Source organism: Hippoglossus hippoglossus, chromosome 21, assembly GCF_009819705.1.
Source record: "Hippoglossus hippoglossus isolate fHipHip1 chromosome 21, fHipHip1.pri, whole genome shotgun sequence".
Taxonomy (NCBI): domain Eukaryota; kingdom Metazoa; phylum Chordata; class Actinopteri; order Pleuronectiformes; family Pleuronectidae; genus Hippoglossus; species Hippoglossus hippoglossus.
The window spans coordinates 2,888,882-2,904,226 of record NC_047171.1 but is presented as its reverse complement, the minus strand read 5'-3'; the positions used below and the strand labels follow the sequence as shown (position 1 = coordinate 2,904,226).

General features: G+C 42.5%; 1 protein-coding gene across 1 annotated transcript in view; it reads right to left on the bottom strand.

Annotated features, from left to right (window-relative positions):
* The window catches only part of LOC117755251 (inactive dipeptidyl peptidase 10-like), a 63,285-nt gene that overhangs the window by 6,040 nt on the left and 41,900 nt on the right, over window positions 1–15,345 (bottom strand). The window contains exons 6-16 of the mRNA XM_034574887.1: window positions 7,177–7,229; window positions 6,982–7,063; window positions 5,295–5,415; window positions 4,055–4,209; window positions 2,204–2,301; window positions 1,988–2,111; window positions 1,855–1,893; window positions 1,399–1,506; window positions 980–1,071; window positions 854–901; window positions 363–484 (exon numbers count right to left, since the gene is read on the bottom strand). Coding sequence (XP_034430778.1) covers window positions 363–484; window positions 854–901; window positions 980–1,071; window positions 1,399–1,506; window positions 1,855–1,893; window positions 1,988–2,111; window positions 2,204–2,301; window positions 4,055–4,209; window positions 5,295–5,415; window positions 6,982–7,063; window positions 7,177–7,229 — 1,042 coding nt within the window. The remainder of the gene's footprint in view (window positions 1–362; window positions 485–853; window positions 902–979; window positions 1,072–1,398; window positions 1,507–1,854; window positions 1,894–1,987; window positions 2,112–2,203; window positions 2,302–4,054; window positions 4,210–5,294; window positions 5,416–6,981; window positions 7,064–7,176; window positions 7,230–15,345) is intronic.

The following is a 15,345-nucleotide window of genomic DNA, read 5'->3' as shown; positions in this document are numbered from 1 at the left end:
AGTGTTTTAAAACTAATGGCAGTCGTCTAGTTTATGAGATATAAAGTCAGCAGGTTTTTAATGTTGCATATACTCTGATGTGACACTGTGCATTTATGTTTCTGTGTAACATCTCAGTTCTGTTTGACCGTTCTTGTCTTTACATAAAAAAGATTAGATTAAAGATTAAAAACAGAAGATTATTGCTGCAATGATGATCACATGATTCATTTTAGAGCCAAAATGGTGTCTGACCTTAGATTAAAGAGTCAGAAATGTGACACAACCGAGCCTGTGCAGCTCTCTAACGTTTGGTGTTACCTCGAACACGTTACATCCTCTCAGGGAACCTGCTGTGTCGCTCATGGGGGGGGGGGCGTTACCTCTGCAGTTGAGGAGGACATGGCGGTGGTCAGGGCTGAGAGCGGCGTCGTAGAAGCTGCACTTTGATTTGAAGAGGGAGCAGGTGAGGCATTCTTTACGGAGCGGATCCACAGTGGAGACCCTGTTGGGGGGGGGGGAGCAGGAAAGATGTCAGAAGGCAGCAGGAGTGGATTTCACAGGTTTTACATCATCTGAGATACAGACAAGTTGTTTCTACAGCAAATCAAGTCAGTTAGATGTTTAAAAACCTATTATATGATGTCATTTGGCTAAAACTGGTTTAAAAAAATGCTCTCTACTTCAGATACAAACATTTTATGGATGTATGTTGGGAGCTTTATATATATATATATATATATATATATATATATATATATATATACACTGTCAAGTCTGAGAGTGAGAAGGTGGGTAAGTGTATTTCCTACAATATCTTTTAATGACTAATGTTAATGGTGCTTTCTTTGCTTCTGTATTGAATTGATGGTACCTGTACAACTGCCGCTGTGCTGATCCTTCCTCTGTGCTTAGGAAATAACTGGAAAACATAAAGTTAACCAGTTAGTTCTTATAGTTTGTGTATATACTCTACATATATACACAGTCAGTCGCTCACACTGAGTTGGTGGTCTCGTCGTAGGCCAGGATGTGGGAGACCTCCCAGCTTCCTGAGGTGAGGTGTCGGAGGTTGACCTCTTGATCCTCAGACTGAAGAAACGACAGAGCAGAGAAGTCGTGTCAACATGACCTCACGTGACCTACATGCTCGTCAAGGGCCACACTGCGGTTGGGTCTTTTATTTTTTTTTTACCTGGCACACTCCTCGAATTTAAAACTATAATCTTACACTTTTTTTTACAGGGAGAGAACAACACTCTCCTTCACTTAATTCTCTGGTGTTACAGGAAATACAATTCAAGATGAGGAGACTTCCAGATTACATCATAAGCATTATGAATAAGTGGGAGTGTCTTACTGTAGAAGAGACAGATAGGTCAATGTAGTTATTTCATCAAAAGTAAGTCATGGTTTTACGTGGTTGGAGATCATGGTGATGTGGTTGAACGTCCCTCGGTCGCCATGTTTCAAAGGCAGAGTGATGAAGAAGGTTGAGCAGTCTCTGGAAAATACCGGCTCCTCGTTCTGAGAAAGGAGAAACGATGACAAATACATTATTATACAATTATACAATTAAATTCTTTGAGAACACCACACGTCCTGTGCAATGACTCAACTGGAATTTTAAGCTTTAAACAAGCGAATGTTTCAATAACAAACGGACATTGCTTTGATTAAAAATATTTGTATTACTTAGACTTACTTGAGTCTAAAATTAATGAGAGGAAAATGATTCAGGGCTAAAATCAGGTTAAACTGCACCGTGTCGGCTCAACTTCACTTGGAGCACATTGTTAAATATGACATTAGTTGCACCGATTGAATTTGGAAATACAAAAATAAATTGGTCCCGCAAAGGATTGAAACACTCACCTGGCGATCAAGCCACTTCTCTGATGTCATCACGTGTTTCTGCGTTGGAAAGATCGAGTTAATTAATAAAATGTCTGCGTATTAACTGGTGAAGTTAGTCAGAAAGAAGAAGACGACGCGTTGAGTTTCTCACCTTGGTGCATTCGGCCGTGGTGACATCACACAGGGAGAGAATGGACGTGTTCTGAGCTCGATTCACCCAACGCACACTCAGCCTCTCCTGTGTCACCCACGTCACCATGGTGATGTAGAACTCACTAGTAACAAACACATAGATGGAAACATTGAGAATATAAAAAAACAACAACATATTATCATTATCTAAAATTAACTTTCATACAGTAAGTACCTCTTTTCCAAACTGTCAGGAGGCCTCAGCTCAGTCGTGAGGGAGCTGCCGTCCAGAGTGACGACGTACAGTCTGACAGTGGGATTGATTTGACCCATCTGTGGGAAAAACAACACAAATACAGAAAATCACACATTGGTTAAATCAAATTTGATGTCGTACCCATGATGCACTGCAGCAATGACAGAAAGCACCGAGCAACACATCGCGCTTGTTTTTCTATTTTTCATTTGCCGTCAAACTGAACAATGTCAGTCGGCCTTTAACAAAGAATATAATGAGAGTATAAAACAAGTGGAGAACAAACTGTGTTGATGTTTACTGTGCCGGCCCCGGGGCGAGTCACTCATCTCTCCTCGCCTGAGCCTCCCTCAAAAATACAGCTCATTAGTCGACATGAGACGGGATATCTCAGAAACGCAGAGCAACCTGTCACAGAGGTGACAGCGTCTCTGCTGCGCTCGTGCTCTTATTATGATTGGTTATTATACGTCTTCTCCAATCCTTCACTTTCTGCTCGTATGGAGGTAGAACAGCTTATCCCAATAACTCTCCTACTGTTTCCTCTGTCTGCAGGCGGCATGGGCTTCATTTTCACTTGACAGGTATATAATCTGAGCTCGGAGCATTTCTTACTTTACTGACGTACTCGAGGCAGGAGGCCAAAGACAATACGTGAAACTGATATCACAGAGAAGGGATCCGTCATCCAGTTGGTTTGTTTGTTATAGGACGATGGAATATGCTGAGTTCGGAGTCGTCCTTCAACCTGTTATTATCTACTTCACTGCTGCGTATTGCTCAGCCAGGCATGAATATCATGACCTATCAGCAGCACCACTGAGACAGAGCTGTAAGTCTTTGACCTCGCACTTCTTCTAACTTTCAATGGCTCCGAACAAATGTGCACTGTCAGCCTGTTTGAGCTGTTTCATGCGGGGCAGACGACAGCAGCAGTGACCTTTACGTTCTGTAAATATCGAGATGTGCAGAGGATGTTCCTACGCTGACTCTTACAGTGGCTCCCATTCTGTAGAACACATTTACAGTATGTGTGCAGTATTATTTATCTGGGTCATAATTACTCACATACAGATCATTTTACCAACAGAATAAAACATCTGCGTCTGGCCTCAGATTTGAGATTTGAGCTCATTGTGCAGCTCTGACGATTCCCTGATAAAATCATGTCTCCGTTTATTGAGCTGTTGCCATGCTGCCTTGTGACCGGCACAGCTGTCTGCTTTAAGAGGCCGGTCATGTGACTGGCGGCGGGGAGGTAGAACGGGTAATCAGCTAACCAAGAGGCCGGTAGTTCAATCCCGGGGTTGTCTTCCCTTTAGCTGCTGCAGAATCAGTTCTCTCCCACTGTAGGTGAGGCTGAGAGCGAGAGCAGCGCCTCATTAATTAGACATCCCCCTCGGGATGGGTCTGAGCCAACAAATGAGATTGCCCTCTCCCTCATGACCCTCATTCCACCACTTTTCCACAACCATTCCCTCATCTAAGAGTCATCCGATGCGCTAACCATCCCCATCAAGGGAATGGCGTTGTGTTCGCTTACCTCACCGAAGCATGTCACATTCCTCCACCTCCCACGGTTCCCTACGATGTTCCCTCTTCAAAGGGAGCAGGTTAGCGTGAATTGAACAAAGGGTTTGACTAACCTTCAGTTGTATTAATCATAGGACTGGTTTGATACAATGGAGGGAGATACTCGAGGTTTAGATACTGTCAGGTTGTGAGGCTGTCGGAGGGAGCTGGCAGATTGTAAAATGCTGCTCATCATTTCTAGTTCTGCTCTAGTGACAGAGAGATGAGATGAGACCTGGGTGTCAGTCCTATGATTACCTTTGGGTAGGGGTATTCCTTCCCTCGAGGGTAGAGGGCTCCTGTGAAGCGAGGCAGGAGCATGTTGGGGACCAGGGAGTCGTTGATGGTGAGGTAGGCCAGTCTGGTCCCATCAGGGGCCCACCAGTGGGTCGCCTGAGTGTGGAGCACCTCCTCTGGAAAGACAAGAAGAGACAGATCAGGAGAGCTGGGCCAGGAGAGAGACAGCCATCACAGAGAAGATGCTCCTGCAGCTTCTCCTAGATATTAGTTTGACGAGAGCTGTGAGTGGACAACAACAACAATCATCCCAATTACATATTTACAGTCAATGGTCAAAATGAATTGAACGAACAGAAAAAGAGGCTGTTGGGGCTGCACTGTATGCACCTGAGGATTGAGACTGCAGGTCAGGGTTGGGTACCGAAACCTGGTGCCATATACATACAGTATATACCTCATTACATACGTCAACATGTCAACAAAGAGACTAAATCCTATCGGTCGAACGTGTGGCTGCATTTCACGTGACAGGTTCCCAACACCCGAGCATGCAGCAAATGTCTGAGCAATAGCCAAGATGTTTGCCTTCCGCCAGCAAACTGAGAACAGAAGAAGGAAAAGGAGGAACATGAAAAAACGTGAAAATAGCAGCCGGCAACGCACAGAGACATTTGAAAGCAGAGGGAGGATCTGTGTTGGCTCCGGTGACCATGATCACATCAGTGTGGGCGTGTCCCTGGACCCAGTGACGACTGATGAAGAAGCTGTTATTAGTGTTTACATAAAGCAAATTCACGTACTTGACAAAACTGAACTCACCTACAATGATTTAAGAGTTTATTTATATTTGTTTTTATATTTTAAGTTTACTTTAAACTGTTGATGTGTTGAGTTTCATCTTTCCAATTTGCCTTGGCTGTTTCTGCACCATTTAGGCACCGCAACCGTTTTAAAAGTATTGATTTAGCATCGTAACGAACCCGATCGATACCCAACCCGAGTGCAGGCCTGATACAGAACTGATAAAAAGGTTCCACCAAGTCAGAGTGTTGGTTTTAGCATCAGTGCATTTGTTGTGCAGTCAAGCGTTAAATCTGATTGGAAGAGTTAATCACCAGGTCCATCACAATTCATTTGCTAAGCAGGTAAAATACAACAAACAGCATCGACCACTTATATCATTTCATATGTTTTAGTTGCCGTGGGTGATTTTTTGAGAAGTGCTGCAGGTGGTGTGAGCCAGTGGCGTCGCTCTTACCCTCGTACAGCCAGTCGGCGATCCCGTTGAAGACGATCCCCTCCTGTCCAGAGGACGTGAGCCTCCACGAGCTGCTCTGAACGTCTGTCTGGTAGTAAATGTTGTTTTCAAATACATATATCTGCAAAGACAGAAAATATAAAGTAGGATTTCATTTGAAAACTGAACCAAAAATAAGCCCACACATTGCTTTGTAGTCAGGGTTGACAGGGATAACAGATTACATGTAATCAAGATTCATTATCATAAAATTGTTATAATCAGCCCAGATATTTGGAAATATGTGAAGTGATATTTTAGTTAACTTGTCCAGGATTACATGAATTCATCTGACAGAGTTTCCTGAGCAGGAGCAGTGCGTCATTGGGAACAAAGCACTGCAGGTGAACCCCCAGCTCAGCATGTGTAGAGACCTGACCCATTTCTTTTTAATCCAAATTAATATTATTACTGTATCTGACGTATAAAGTTACATGAGAACTCATTGCACTGCTGCCACCTTTTTACACAGTTTTTCAAGTTACCGACGTCTCAGGAGACAGAACTTCTCTGTTCAGAGAAAAGCCTGGTGACGTGATCACAGAGAGAAAACACTCAGCGATAAAAATAATAAGGCAGCGGCTCACGATAACACAAATATATGCGGCTCATGATTAATGATACTCCTGTTATTAGCCAGCACCGGTGGTGGCCCTCTGCTGAAGGGCTTCACCGAGGCAGGCTCCACCGAGGGCAGGTATAAATACTGAGGAAACCAGATAAATATGCTATCAAATGGTTAATTACTTTCCTTGTCTGCACTGGAGACAATAATGGACTGATAATTCTGCACATTAAACTCAGCACGGCAGAGGAAAGTCGTTTTACTGCAACTGCTCGACGAGGTTGTTTTCGTTCAGGAGAGAAACCGTCTTTGATTGGACTTCACCTCAGAGAACCGAGGGTTCTAAGAGTGGAATGAATTATACATAAAACACAAGACATTAAACATTGATTTTCAGCATTCTGCAGGCAGCAAGGCCTCTTCGTGGGAAATGACGAGAATCTAAATGAAATCCACATCGAGGACGTTTCAGGCTGTAACAAAACTCATTCTCATTGTGAAGGAATCTGTCACTTACTTTCTCTATAAACCAATTAAGTGTTTATTCTGTTACACACACTTGAAGAATTAGAATCACTTTGTTTTGAAACCCACAAATGTTCAAATTACAATGAATTAAGACAGACAGTGCAGATAATTAACACAATTTAGAATATTAGACGAGATATTTATGTTTTGTTTCCTGAAATTATTAATTGATCAGAATAGTTGTTGAACAATTTGCTACATAAAGTTATGAAATTGATTATTTGACTAAAAAGCCTCACACAGCATTCAGGCAGATTTCTGCTGTGCATCAAATCACAGATCATTTTAACCCGGCGTTTCTCCTGCATCATCATTCATGAATTCCTATTAACGTCTAGATGCAGGATTTAATCACAGAGTCTTTAGTCACATGAATATTCTGCATATTGCTGCTGAACCCGGGGCTGAAGAACCACAATATTTGGTAAGAGAAGGAGAAACATGGTCCAAGATGAACAGAGCTTCTTGTGTGTGTGGAGGAGGAGATGCAGATGCACCTTGCTCTTCATGTGTTCACGACTGTGTGACCTTTATTTAACCCAGTACCCGACTCACCAGCTGTTGACCACGAACACCCCATGAGGCAAACTGGAGGACTGAGTCGGAGACCTCTGGAGGATTCAGCTCCAGCACCTCTCTGACGCAAGAACAAAAAAACAACATCTTTAGTATTTATATCATAAAACAGCCACAGCCACTGATTTCTGACCATGATGTGAAATGTTTGAGCTTATTTGTTGTTCTTCTCACCTTGTGTACAGGTTGTAGACGAGGTATGATGCCAGGAACGAGTGCTGGTAGACCTGGAAACCAATACAAGAAGGAACAAGTTCAGAGTTATTAGAACTTATTATTTTCACTCCTTATTGATAATCAGGACCTAAAATATATATATAAGTGCCTGTTCAATGTCTTGGTACCACTGTACCAGACAACTGCATATTTATATTCTTCTTCCTCCTTTTTTCTAGTCACCCTTTACAAAAAATATGTTAAACAATGTTATTTAATAGTATGAAACATTATTTATTAAGTTCATCAAGTATTTGCTCGAATGTATTCCTACAGTGTAACTTCTCACTGTGGTTTATTTGACATTATTCTCCGGGAAGTATCTACGAAGAGATGCTTTCAGTATCAGATGTTAATATCATTTCCACATTTCATTTTACATACAATTAGAAGATAATTTTCATTCTACTGTGCCTCATGTAAAATTTCCGCCCAATTTGTGCACTGAAGTGTCGGGAGAACATCCGCTCGCACTGCTTTTGTTTCAGGATTCAATTTGATGATGGTTCAGTACCTGAAACCACCATCTGCATAATAATCAGCTGGAGTGTAAGCTCCCCCCAGAGCGATATGATAAATACAGGAGAGCATTTCCATTCCCCTCCGCAGAAGATCAGTCGTGCACAGAACGGAGTCTGCTTGGCGCCTCACCACAAAACCGTCACTCCTAATTTGGACAGAACTCTTCACTGTATAAAAGCAAATTCTCCAGGAAGGGAAAATGCACGTGTACTGTAACTTGACGTCTCTTCTTCTCTTCTTTGTTGAAACAGAGACATCAACATCACTCAGCGGACGCCCCTCCTCGCTGACAGCTCTGTGATGACTCCTTGATAAGGCTGTCACCACAGGGTGACGCATGAGAGAGGAGGATAGTGATGTGTTGGGTGGTGGTGGTGGTGGTGGTGGTGGTGGTGGGGTTCCCTGCAGACTGCGCCTACACTGCACTGGTAAATAGGTCCTATAGTGTTTGTTTTGTACATCTTAGAACCACTTTGCTGGTGTTTGCAGTTTAATTCTGACACTTGATTTGTACTTCTCTCACATGAGAACTGTGATTGTTATTTAAACAGAAGCTTGAAAGAGTTGAGAAGATTAACAGGAGTAAAACAAACAGATGTAGTGTTTGTGTAGGAAACGACAAAAGACTTCTTCTGTTTTCTAAATATAGTCAGTTTTTATAGATGAAATAACAATAATGTGTTTTAAAAATTTGAGGAACTATCACGTTCCATTCGAGCACCAGTGGGTGTGTTGGTCTGAAAAGGAATTTGCATTGTTGGTGCTTTGTTGACTTGGGACAGATGATGATGCCGACAGGCCTGAAAGCAAATGAAATTAGGATGTGTCTAATTTGGTTTGGTTTACACAATTAGTGTCATCTCCCATTCCAGATAGAAGTCAAGTGCACTTGCACCGTGGCCAATTGGTATTATAATGCCTGAGCACGAGCAGATTATCTGAGTGTGAACACATTGTGCTATAATGTATATTACTATTAATAATGTCCTCTTAAATAACAGTGAAATACTGTGAAATAATTGTGTTTCTTTCATGCATCGGTTCAACTCGTCTGTCGTCACCAGACCTGTGATCACTGCACTGGACTAAATTCGTCAGAGTAACACATTTATACTTTGCACTTTTTATACCGCACCTTATTTAACTGTCGCTAACATCAGCACGTAACAATTTGTATTTCTGTGTTTGGTATTTTTGCATTTCTTTACTTTCTTAACTGGATGGCTGCTATGACAAATTAATATCCCCTGGGGATTTATAAAGTCGTCTATCTATCTATATATCTTAAGACTGGTTTGTTTATGTGATCAAATCAATACATGATGCAGAAAATTCATTTAAAGAAAATCCCTTTAGAAAATGTTTTTTTCAATTGTACACAAAAGAAAGTTTACACATTTCTTTGTGTTATTGTTAGAAAGAAGATTATTCATAACCTTTTCATTACTCAAAACTGAAGTGATGATTTAAGAAATAAGAGCTTTTTGAACAACAGCAGTGAAACAAACAAGTGAAGAATTAACTCTACGGACACTTGTTCTAAGGGACACTTGTTCTAACGGACACTTGTTCTAAGGGACACTTGTTCTAAGGGACACCTGTTCTAAGGGACACTTGTTCTAAGGGACACTTGTTCTAACGGACACTTGTTCTAAGGGACACTTGTTCTAAGGGACACCTGTTCTAAGGGACACCTCTTCTAAGGGACACTTGTTCTAACGGACACTTGTTCTAAGGGACACTTGTTCTAAGGGACACCTGTTCTAAGGGACACCTGTTCTAAGGGACACTTGTTCTAACGGACACTTGTTCTAACGGACACTTGTTCTAAGGGACACTTGTTCTAACGGACACTTGTTCTAAGGGACACTTGTTCTAAGGGACACTTGTTCTAAGGGACACCTGTTCTAAGGGACACTTGTTCTAAGGGACACTTGTTCTAACGGACACTTGTTCTAAGGGACACTTGTTCTAAGGGACACTTGTTCTAAGGGACACCTGTTCTAAGGGACACCTGTTCTAAGGGACACTTGTTCTAACGGACACTTGTTCTAAGGGACACTTGTTCTAAGGGACACCTGTTCTAAGGGACACCTGTTCTAAGGGACACTTGTTCTAACGGACACTTGTTCTAACGGACACTTGTTCTAAGGGACACTTGTTCTAAGGGACACTTGTTCTAACGGACACTTGTTCTAAGGGACACTTGTTCTAACGGACACTTGTTCTAAGGGACACTTGTTCTAAGGGACACCTGTTCTAAGGGACACTTGTTCTAAGGGACACTTGTTCTAAGGGACACCTGTTCTAAGGGACACCTGTTCTAAGGGACACTTGTTCTAAGGGACACCTGTTCTAAGGGACACTTGTTCTAAGGGACACTTGTTCTAACGGACACTTGTTCTAAGGGACACTTGTTCTAAGGGACACTTGTTCTAAGGGACACTTGTTCTAAGGGACACCTGTTCTAAGGGACACTTGTTCTAAGGGACACTTGTTCTAAGGGACACCTGTTCTAAGGGACACTTGTTCTAAGGGACACTTGTTCTAACGGACACTTGTTCTAACGGACACTTGTTCTAAGGGACACTTGTTCTAACGGACACTTGTTCTAAGGGACACTTGTTCTAACGGACACTTGTTCTAAGGGACACTTGTTCTAAGGGACACCTGTTCTAAGGGACACTTGTTCTAAGGGACACTTGTTCTAAGGGACACCTGTTCTAAGGGACACCTGTTCTAAGGGACACTTGTTCTAAGGGACACCTGTTCTAAGGGACACTTGTTCTAAGGGACACTTGTTCTAAGGGACACCTGTTCTAAGGGACACTTGTTCTAAGGGACACTTGTTCTAACGGACACTTGTTCTAAGGGACACTTGTTCTAAGGGACACTTGTTCGAAGGGACACTTGTTCTAAGGGACACTTGTTCTAAGGGACACTTGTTCTAAGGGACACTTGTTCTAAGGGACACTTGTTCTAAGGGAACAATCGTCTCTAAATAGTTATGAGCTGCATTGAGACATTTTTAAACAATCTCATGGTGAAAATTCTTACAAAGCAGCTTGTGTCTCAGTAACTGTGTTTACTCTCAGAGATCATCAGCTGACGATGGTCTTAATTAGTGCACTCTGCTTATTTTCCCACTACAACGTCATTAACATGCGTTAAAACCAGTTGCTCTGTACAGACACAATACTAATCAGCCACTGGAGGATTTCTCCCGTTGTAAGCACAGCACTTGAAGTCCTGGACAATGTGCACAGAAGGCTGCTGACCATAAACAAATCTGAACAAGATGCATGGAAACCTTTTGACGCAGCAGTACAGTGCAGCAGAGAGAGCCAGCGTGATTATGATAAATTCATAAGACAACTGGAGACAGTGGTGCCGGGGCGAGCCATTACTCTCCATAGATTAAGGCTGTCACTTTGATGATGAACACATCTGCTCCGTCCAGCTCAGGAGGAGATGGGCGCCGTTAAAGCTCTGCTCTCTCCATCCCATCGAGCACACAGAGCTCATTATCAAACCAGCTCGCCGCTCTCCACCGCGCCGGCGTCCCTGTGGCCGTCGCATCGCAGAACGGAACAGGGAGGAACACACGTTGTGTGATTTGCAACAAGCTATTTCACTATTATTGGGCAGAGGGAATGGAAAGCAAGCTGTGATAAATGAGCAGTGTTCCCGTCCCTGTTTATAACTAAGTGCATGAAAAACATAACAAAAAAAATCCCAGTGAAGCAGAGGGCTGGAGGTGTGCAGGGGGAAACGCTGAAACCTGCTTTCATCACAAAACACAAATCTTTTTGTATTGTGTATACTTGTTTTTCCCAGTTTGCTGTTAAACTGGAACTGAGGCTACATCCATGCTAAGTTCTCGTTCTGAAGATTTCCCACAGATACGCATGGCATCCACTCAACTTCAGAGAATTAGATCCACTAAATCCGTGGAGTTTGGAAATTGTCACATAGACACTTACAGCCGCATACGAGGAGTTTTAAAACACGACCACGGCTGTGAAGCAGAAACCTGGAAATATCAAATGTATTTGATTTGTGAAAAACAACGGTTGAGAACATATAAAATTGGTGTGAAGGAGTTTCTTCAGTTGAATGTGTTTTCTTTCAGTAAGTTTCCACACACAGACGACATCTATCTCTTCCTCAGGCTTCCAGGCGCCGGGTAATGTCCCTGTCAATAAGGGGCCATGCGGTAACCACGGTTGCTATGGCTACCGCTGATGGGAATTAAGCAGCTGCACACATTCTGGGCGACAGATAAACATATGAAACAGTGACCTACGGTGACCTCTGCCTGCTCTTTGTGTAGAAGCTTCCTCAGTGAAGGGATACAGAGCGACTGAAGGAGAATCGACTTGAAGAAGGAAACTCCTTCACAAGCTGCACTCGGAAAAACTAGAACATTGCAAACAAGCAGCTCTTGTACATGAGCAGATAATAAATAAAGGCTGCAGAGAAAGTGAAGAAGACTCCAAGAAGTGGGCAGACGTGTTTTCTTATCAATGAGCGAGAGAATACTTCATGATCTTCAGAGGTTTCAGCACAAAACCACAAAAACAGAGAGGCCAGGCTGCAGTTTACAAAAACACACACGAGCAGAAACTGGTAGAGTTCGAGAACAATGTTCTGATGGATCGAAAATCAACCTCTATCAAAAAGATGAAAAGACAGAAAGCGACCAACTCCTCTGTTAGATATGCTGCTGGTTTGGCTCCAGTGGAACTGGCTCACTGGCATTTACCAGTAATTTCCCTGCTACATTCAGAATAAGCTCACAGGTAAACAGCTGTGTGCTCCATGGGTCGGGTTTCATTTTCCAATACCAGAGCGAAATACATACTGGTACCAGTGGCTAAAAGCTGCCAAAACGGGTACTTTTGAAAATGATAGCTGGTGATAAGAACAGCTTTTTTCATTGCTAAGGCAAAATTTGGAGCTGAAATGTATCATTCTAGTGCTTTGCCCGTTCCTAACATGCCTGTTTGTTCTGGGCTGTTTGCAAATCACACGCTTTCCTTCTGGAACACCAGTAACCTGCAGGAATTCAGCTGCGGCGAGTAAAGACCTGCATGTCGATGACTCACCCTATAACCACAGCTAGAAGGCACTGTTTATTCAAAATGTGTTTATATTGAATACATCACGTGTCCAAATGGACGTGAATGTGGGTCCTGAAAGTTTTTACATCCACGGGACGCAGATCTCTCCACTGTGGACAACGACGGGGGTGCAAGACATAGACAACACAATGAGGCTAGGTTTTTGCGGCAGGATTAGAAAAAGCTGAGCCGCTCGATTTGTGTTGTGTTGCTTTTGTTGAGTCGGGCTTCAGTTTGTTTGCAGCTCAACTCAGGTTATTTACCCAGACTGCTTGTGTTTGAGGACAACATCCAAAGCCCTGAAAGAAATATATAAAATGTCTTGTGCAGCAAACAGAATATTCAGACTCTTGGTCGCTGACCGTGAGCAGCACAGAAATTTAACAGCAAATGATTCTGCATCACCAGATCAAGTTATTACTCTAGTGACATATTCTCAACTTGTGGAGGAGCAAAATGTCCAATAACAACAGTTTATTAAAAAAAAATGGACACAATATTATAGTAATATTCATGACTTCATGATCAACAAGTGTTAATATGCTGTACGTGTATTCATGATAGCAGTGTGGACATGTTGCTCCAGCAGCTGAAGAACTTAATGCTTTATTATCACTAGTTTGCAAAGTCAGTGTAACATTTTGTAATTGGAACTATGGCTCCTATAAAAACACCTCTTCACAATCAGCACTTGATTCATTTCAGTCATTTGAATTCTATCTGCCTCCGCAGAGACGCACGAGGAGGAAAACTCCTCCGCTGGCAGAATCTCCTCTCAACAATGGAAGAGCTGAAATAGTGGAAATGTTTCCGTGGCTCTGCAGCCGAGCAGCAGGCTGTGTAGAGCAGATTGTTCTGTAGATGATAATAGTCAATCAGCACATTTCCTCACCACACAGCCCCCCCCCCCCCCCCCATTCCATCCTCATCGCTCTGTAAACACCTCGTGTGACACACACCTGGAGACGCTGAGCACTACACAGCGCTCTTTGTTCGGTGATATCGGCTTTTTTTAAAGACATGTTTGGACCGATTAGGGATTACAGAAACGCTGAGTCTCAGCTGGGCCACGGTTAACAGCAGCATAACAGCGATGTTGTCCTGTGAATGGGTAAGTACGCTTAGTCCTCAAGGATCTGTACAGCACACAGTGAGGGATCTGTGGATGTGGAACTTCTAATAATGTTCTCATCATTTCTTTTACTTCTACCAAGTGAGTGTGATTACGGGGATAGTTCATGGCAAATTACCTCTTTAGTGCCAATGGTTGAGGAAACGTCACAATGATCTGTGTATGTCCAGCATTTGATTCTTATTGCTAAAGCATCATCACAGCGTTCACCTGAATCAGCCTGTAGCGGTGGTGATGCTGCCGTCAGTACCGGGGACAGATTACACTTCCCCTGTGTGCTGTGGGATTAGGGATTTAATCAGATTCATTGAAAAGCAGATCACCGCCTGCGAGTGGGGTTGTGGTAAATGGCTCTGTCCGTTTAATTTGTGTACTTTATCTGTTCTGCTGAATAGTGTCGCAACGCTTTTGGAATGTGTAACGTTTGTGATGAACTGGACTCACGGGCTGTGGTGTCTGATAGAAAGATCCCTGAGTGCCCGGTCTGTCCTTTCAGAGTGTATACAGATTTTAACTTGTATATTTCGGATATCTTGATTGTTTAAATTAAACGTAATGAATAAAATAATTAATAATTCTGTTGTTAGGTCGCTGATATCCAACAAATCAGAGAACACTTGCTCTGAATAAATAATGTATAAAGGGACAATGAGAGTATTGTCATAATGTTGGATTAATTACCCCCCCCCCCCCCCTGTGAGTTATTCAATGGTCTCCAAGGTAAAGCTCAGGGTTCAGCACGTTTATGAGCTTCACTAATTATTCAGCACTTCCCTTTGATTAACATCGTGTTTGCATTTGTCTGGTTTTCTCTGATTATGTGCAAATGTGAACACAAATACACTTACATCACGCACACAAACACACAACCTTTCATTGAAAACATGAAGTGCGAATACATATGTGTCCTTTAATTATACAAGCTGCTTGTCGATGAAATGAACCCAAATGAAAAAGGGAACAACTGCTTTGAATTGCTTTCCATAACATTCAGTCACGATATTCCCTTCAAAGCTCCGTGTGATGCCACAGCTCTGTCAGTAGAAGCCAAATGAGCTTGTTGAGTAAAAAATAACTTTGTAAAAGATTTGGCATATAGACTAATTAGCTTTGTTGCAATCAGCAGAGCCCTGAACCATCCCATAGTTATACTGTTATAGACCTAGAGTGCTGGGGGGACCTCCCATGATGCACTGGGCTCTCTCTCTCTCTCTCTCTCTCTCTCTCTGACTCCAAATCTGCAGCATCCAGATCTGACACTACTACTGTTGTGACTATTACAACTATTATTATTATTAGTAGCCCACTATTCATCATCTATTATTATTATCATAACTGCTACTATTAACT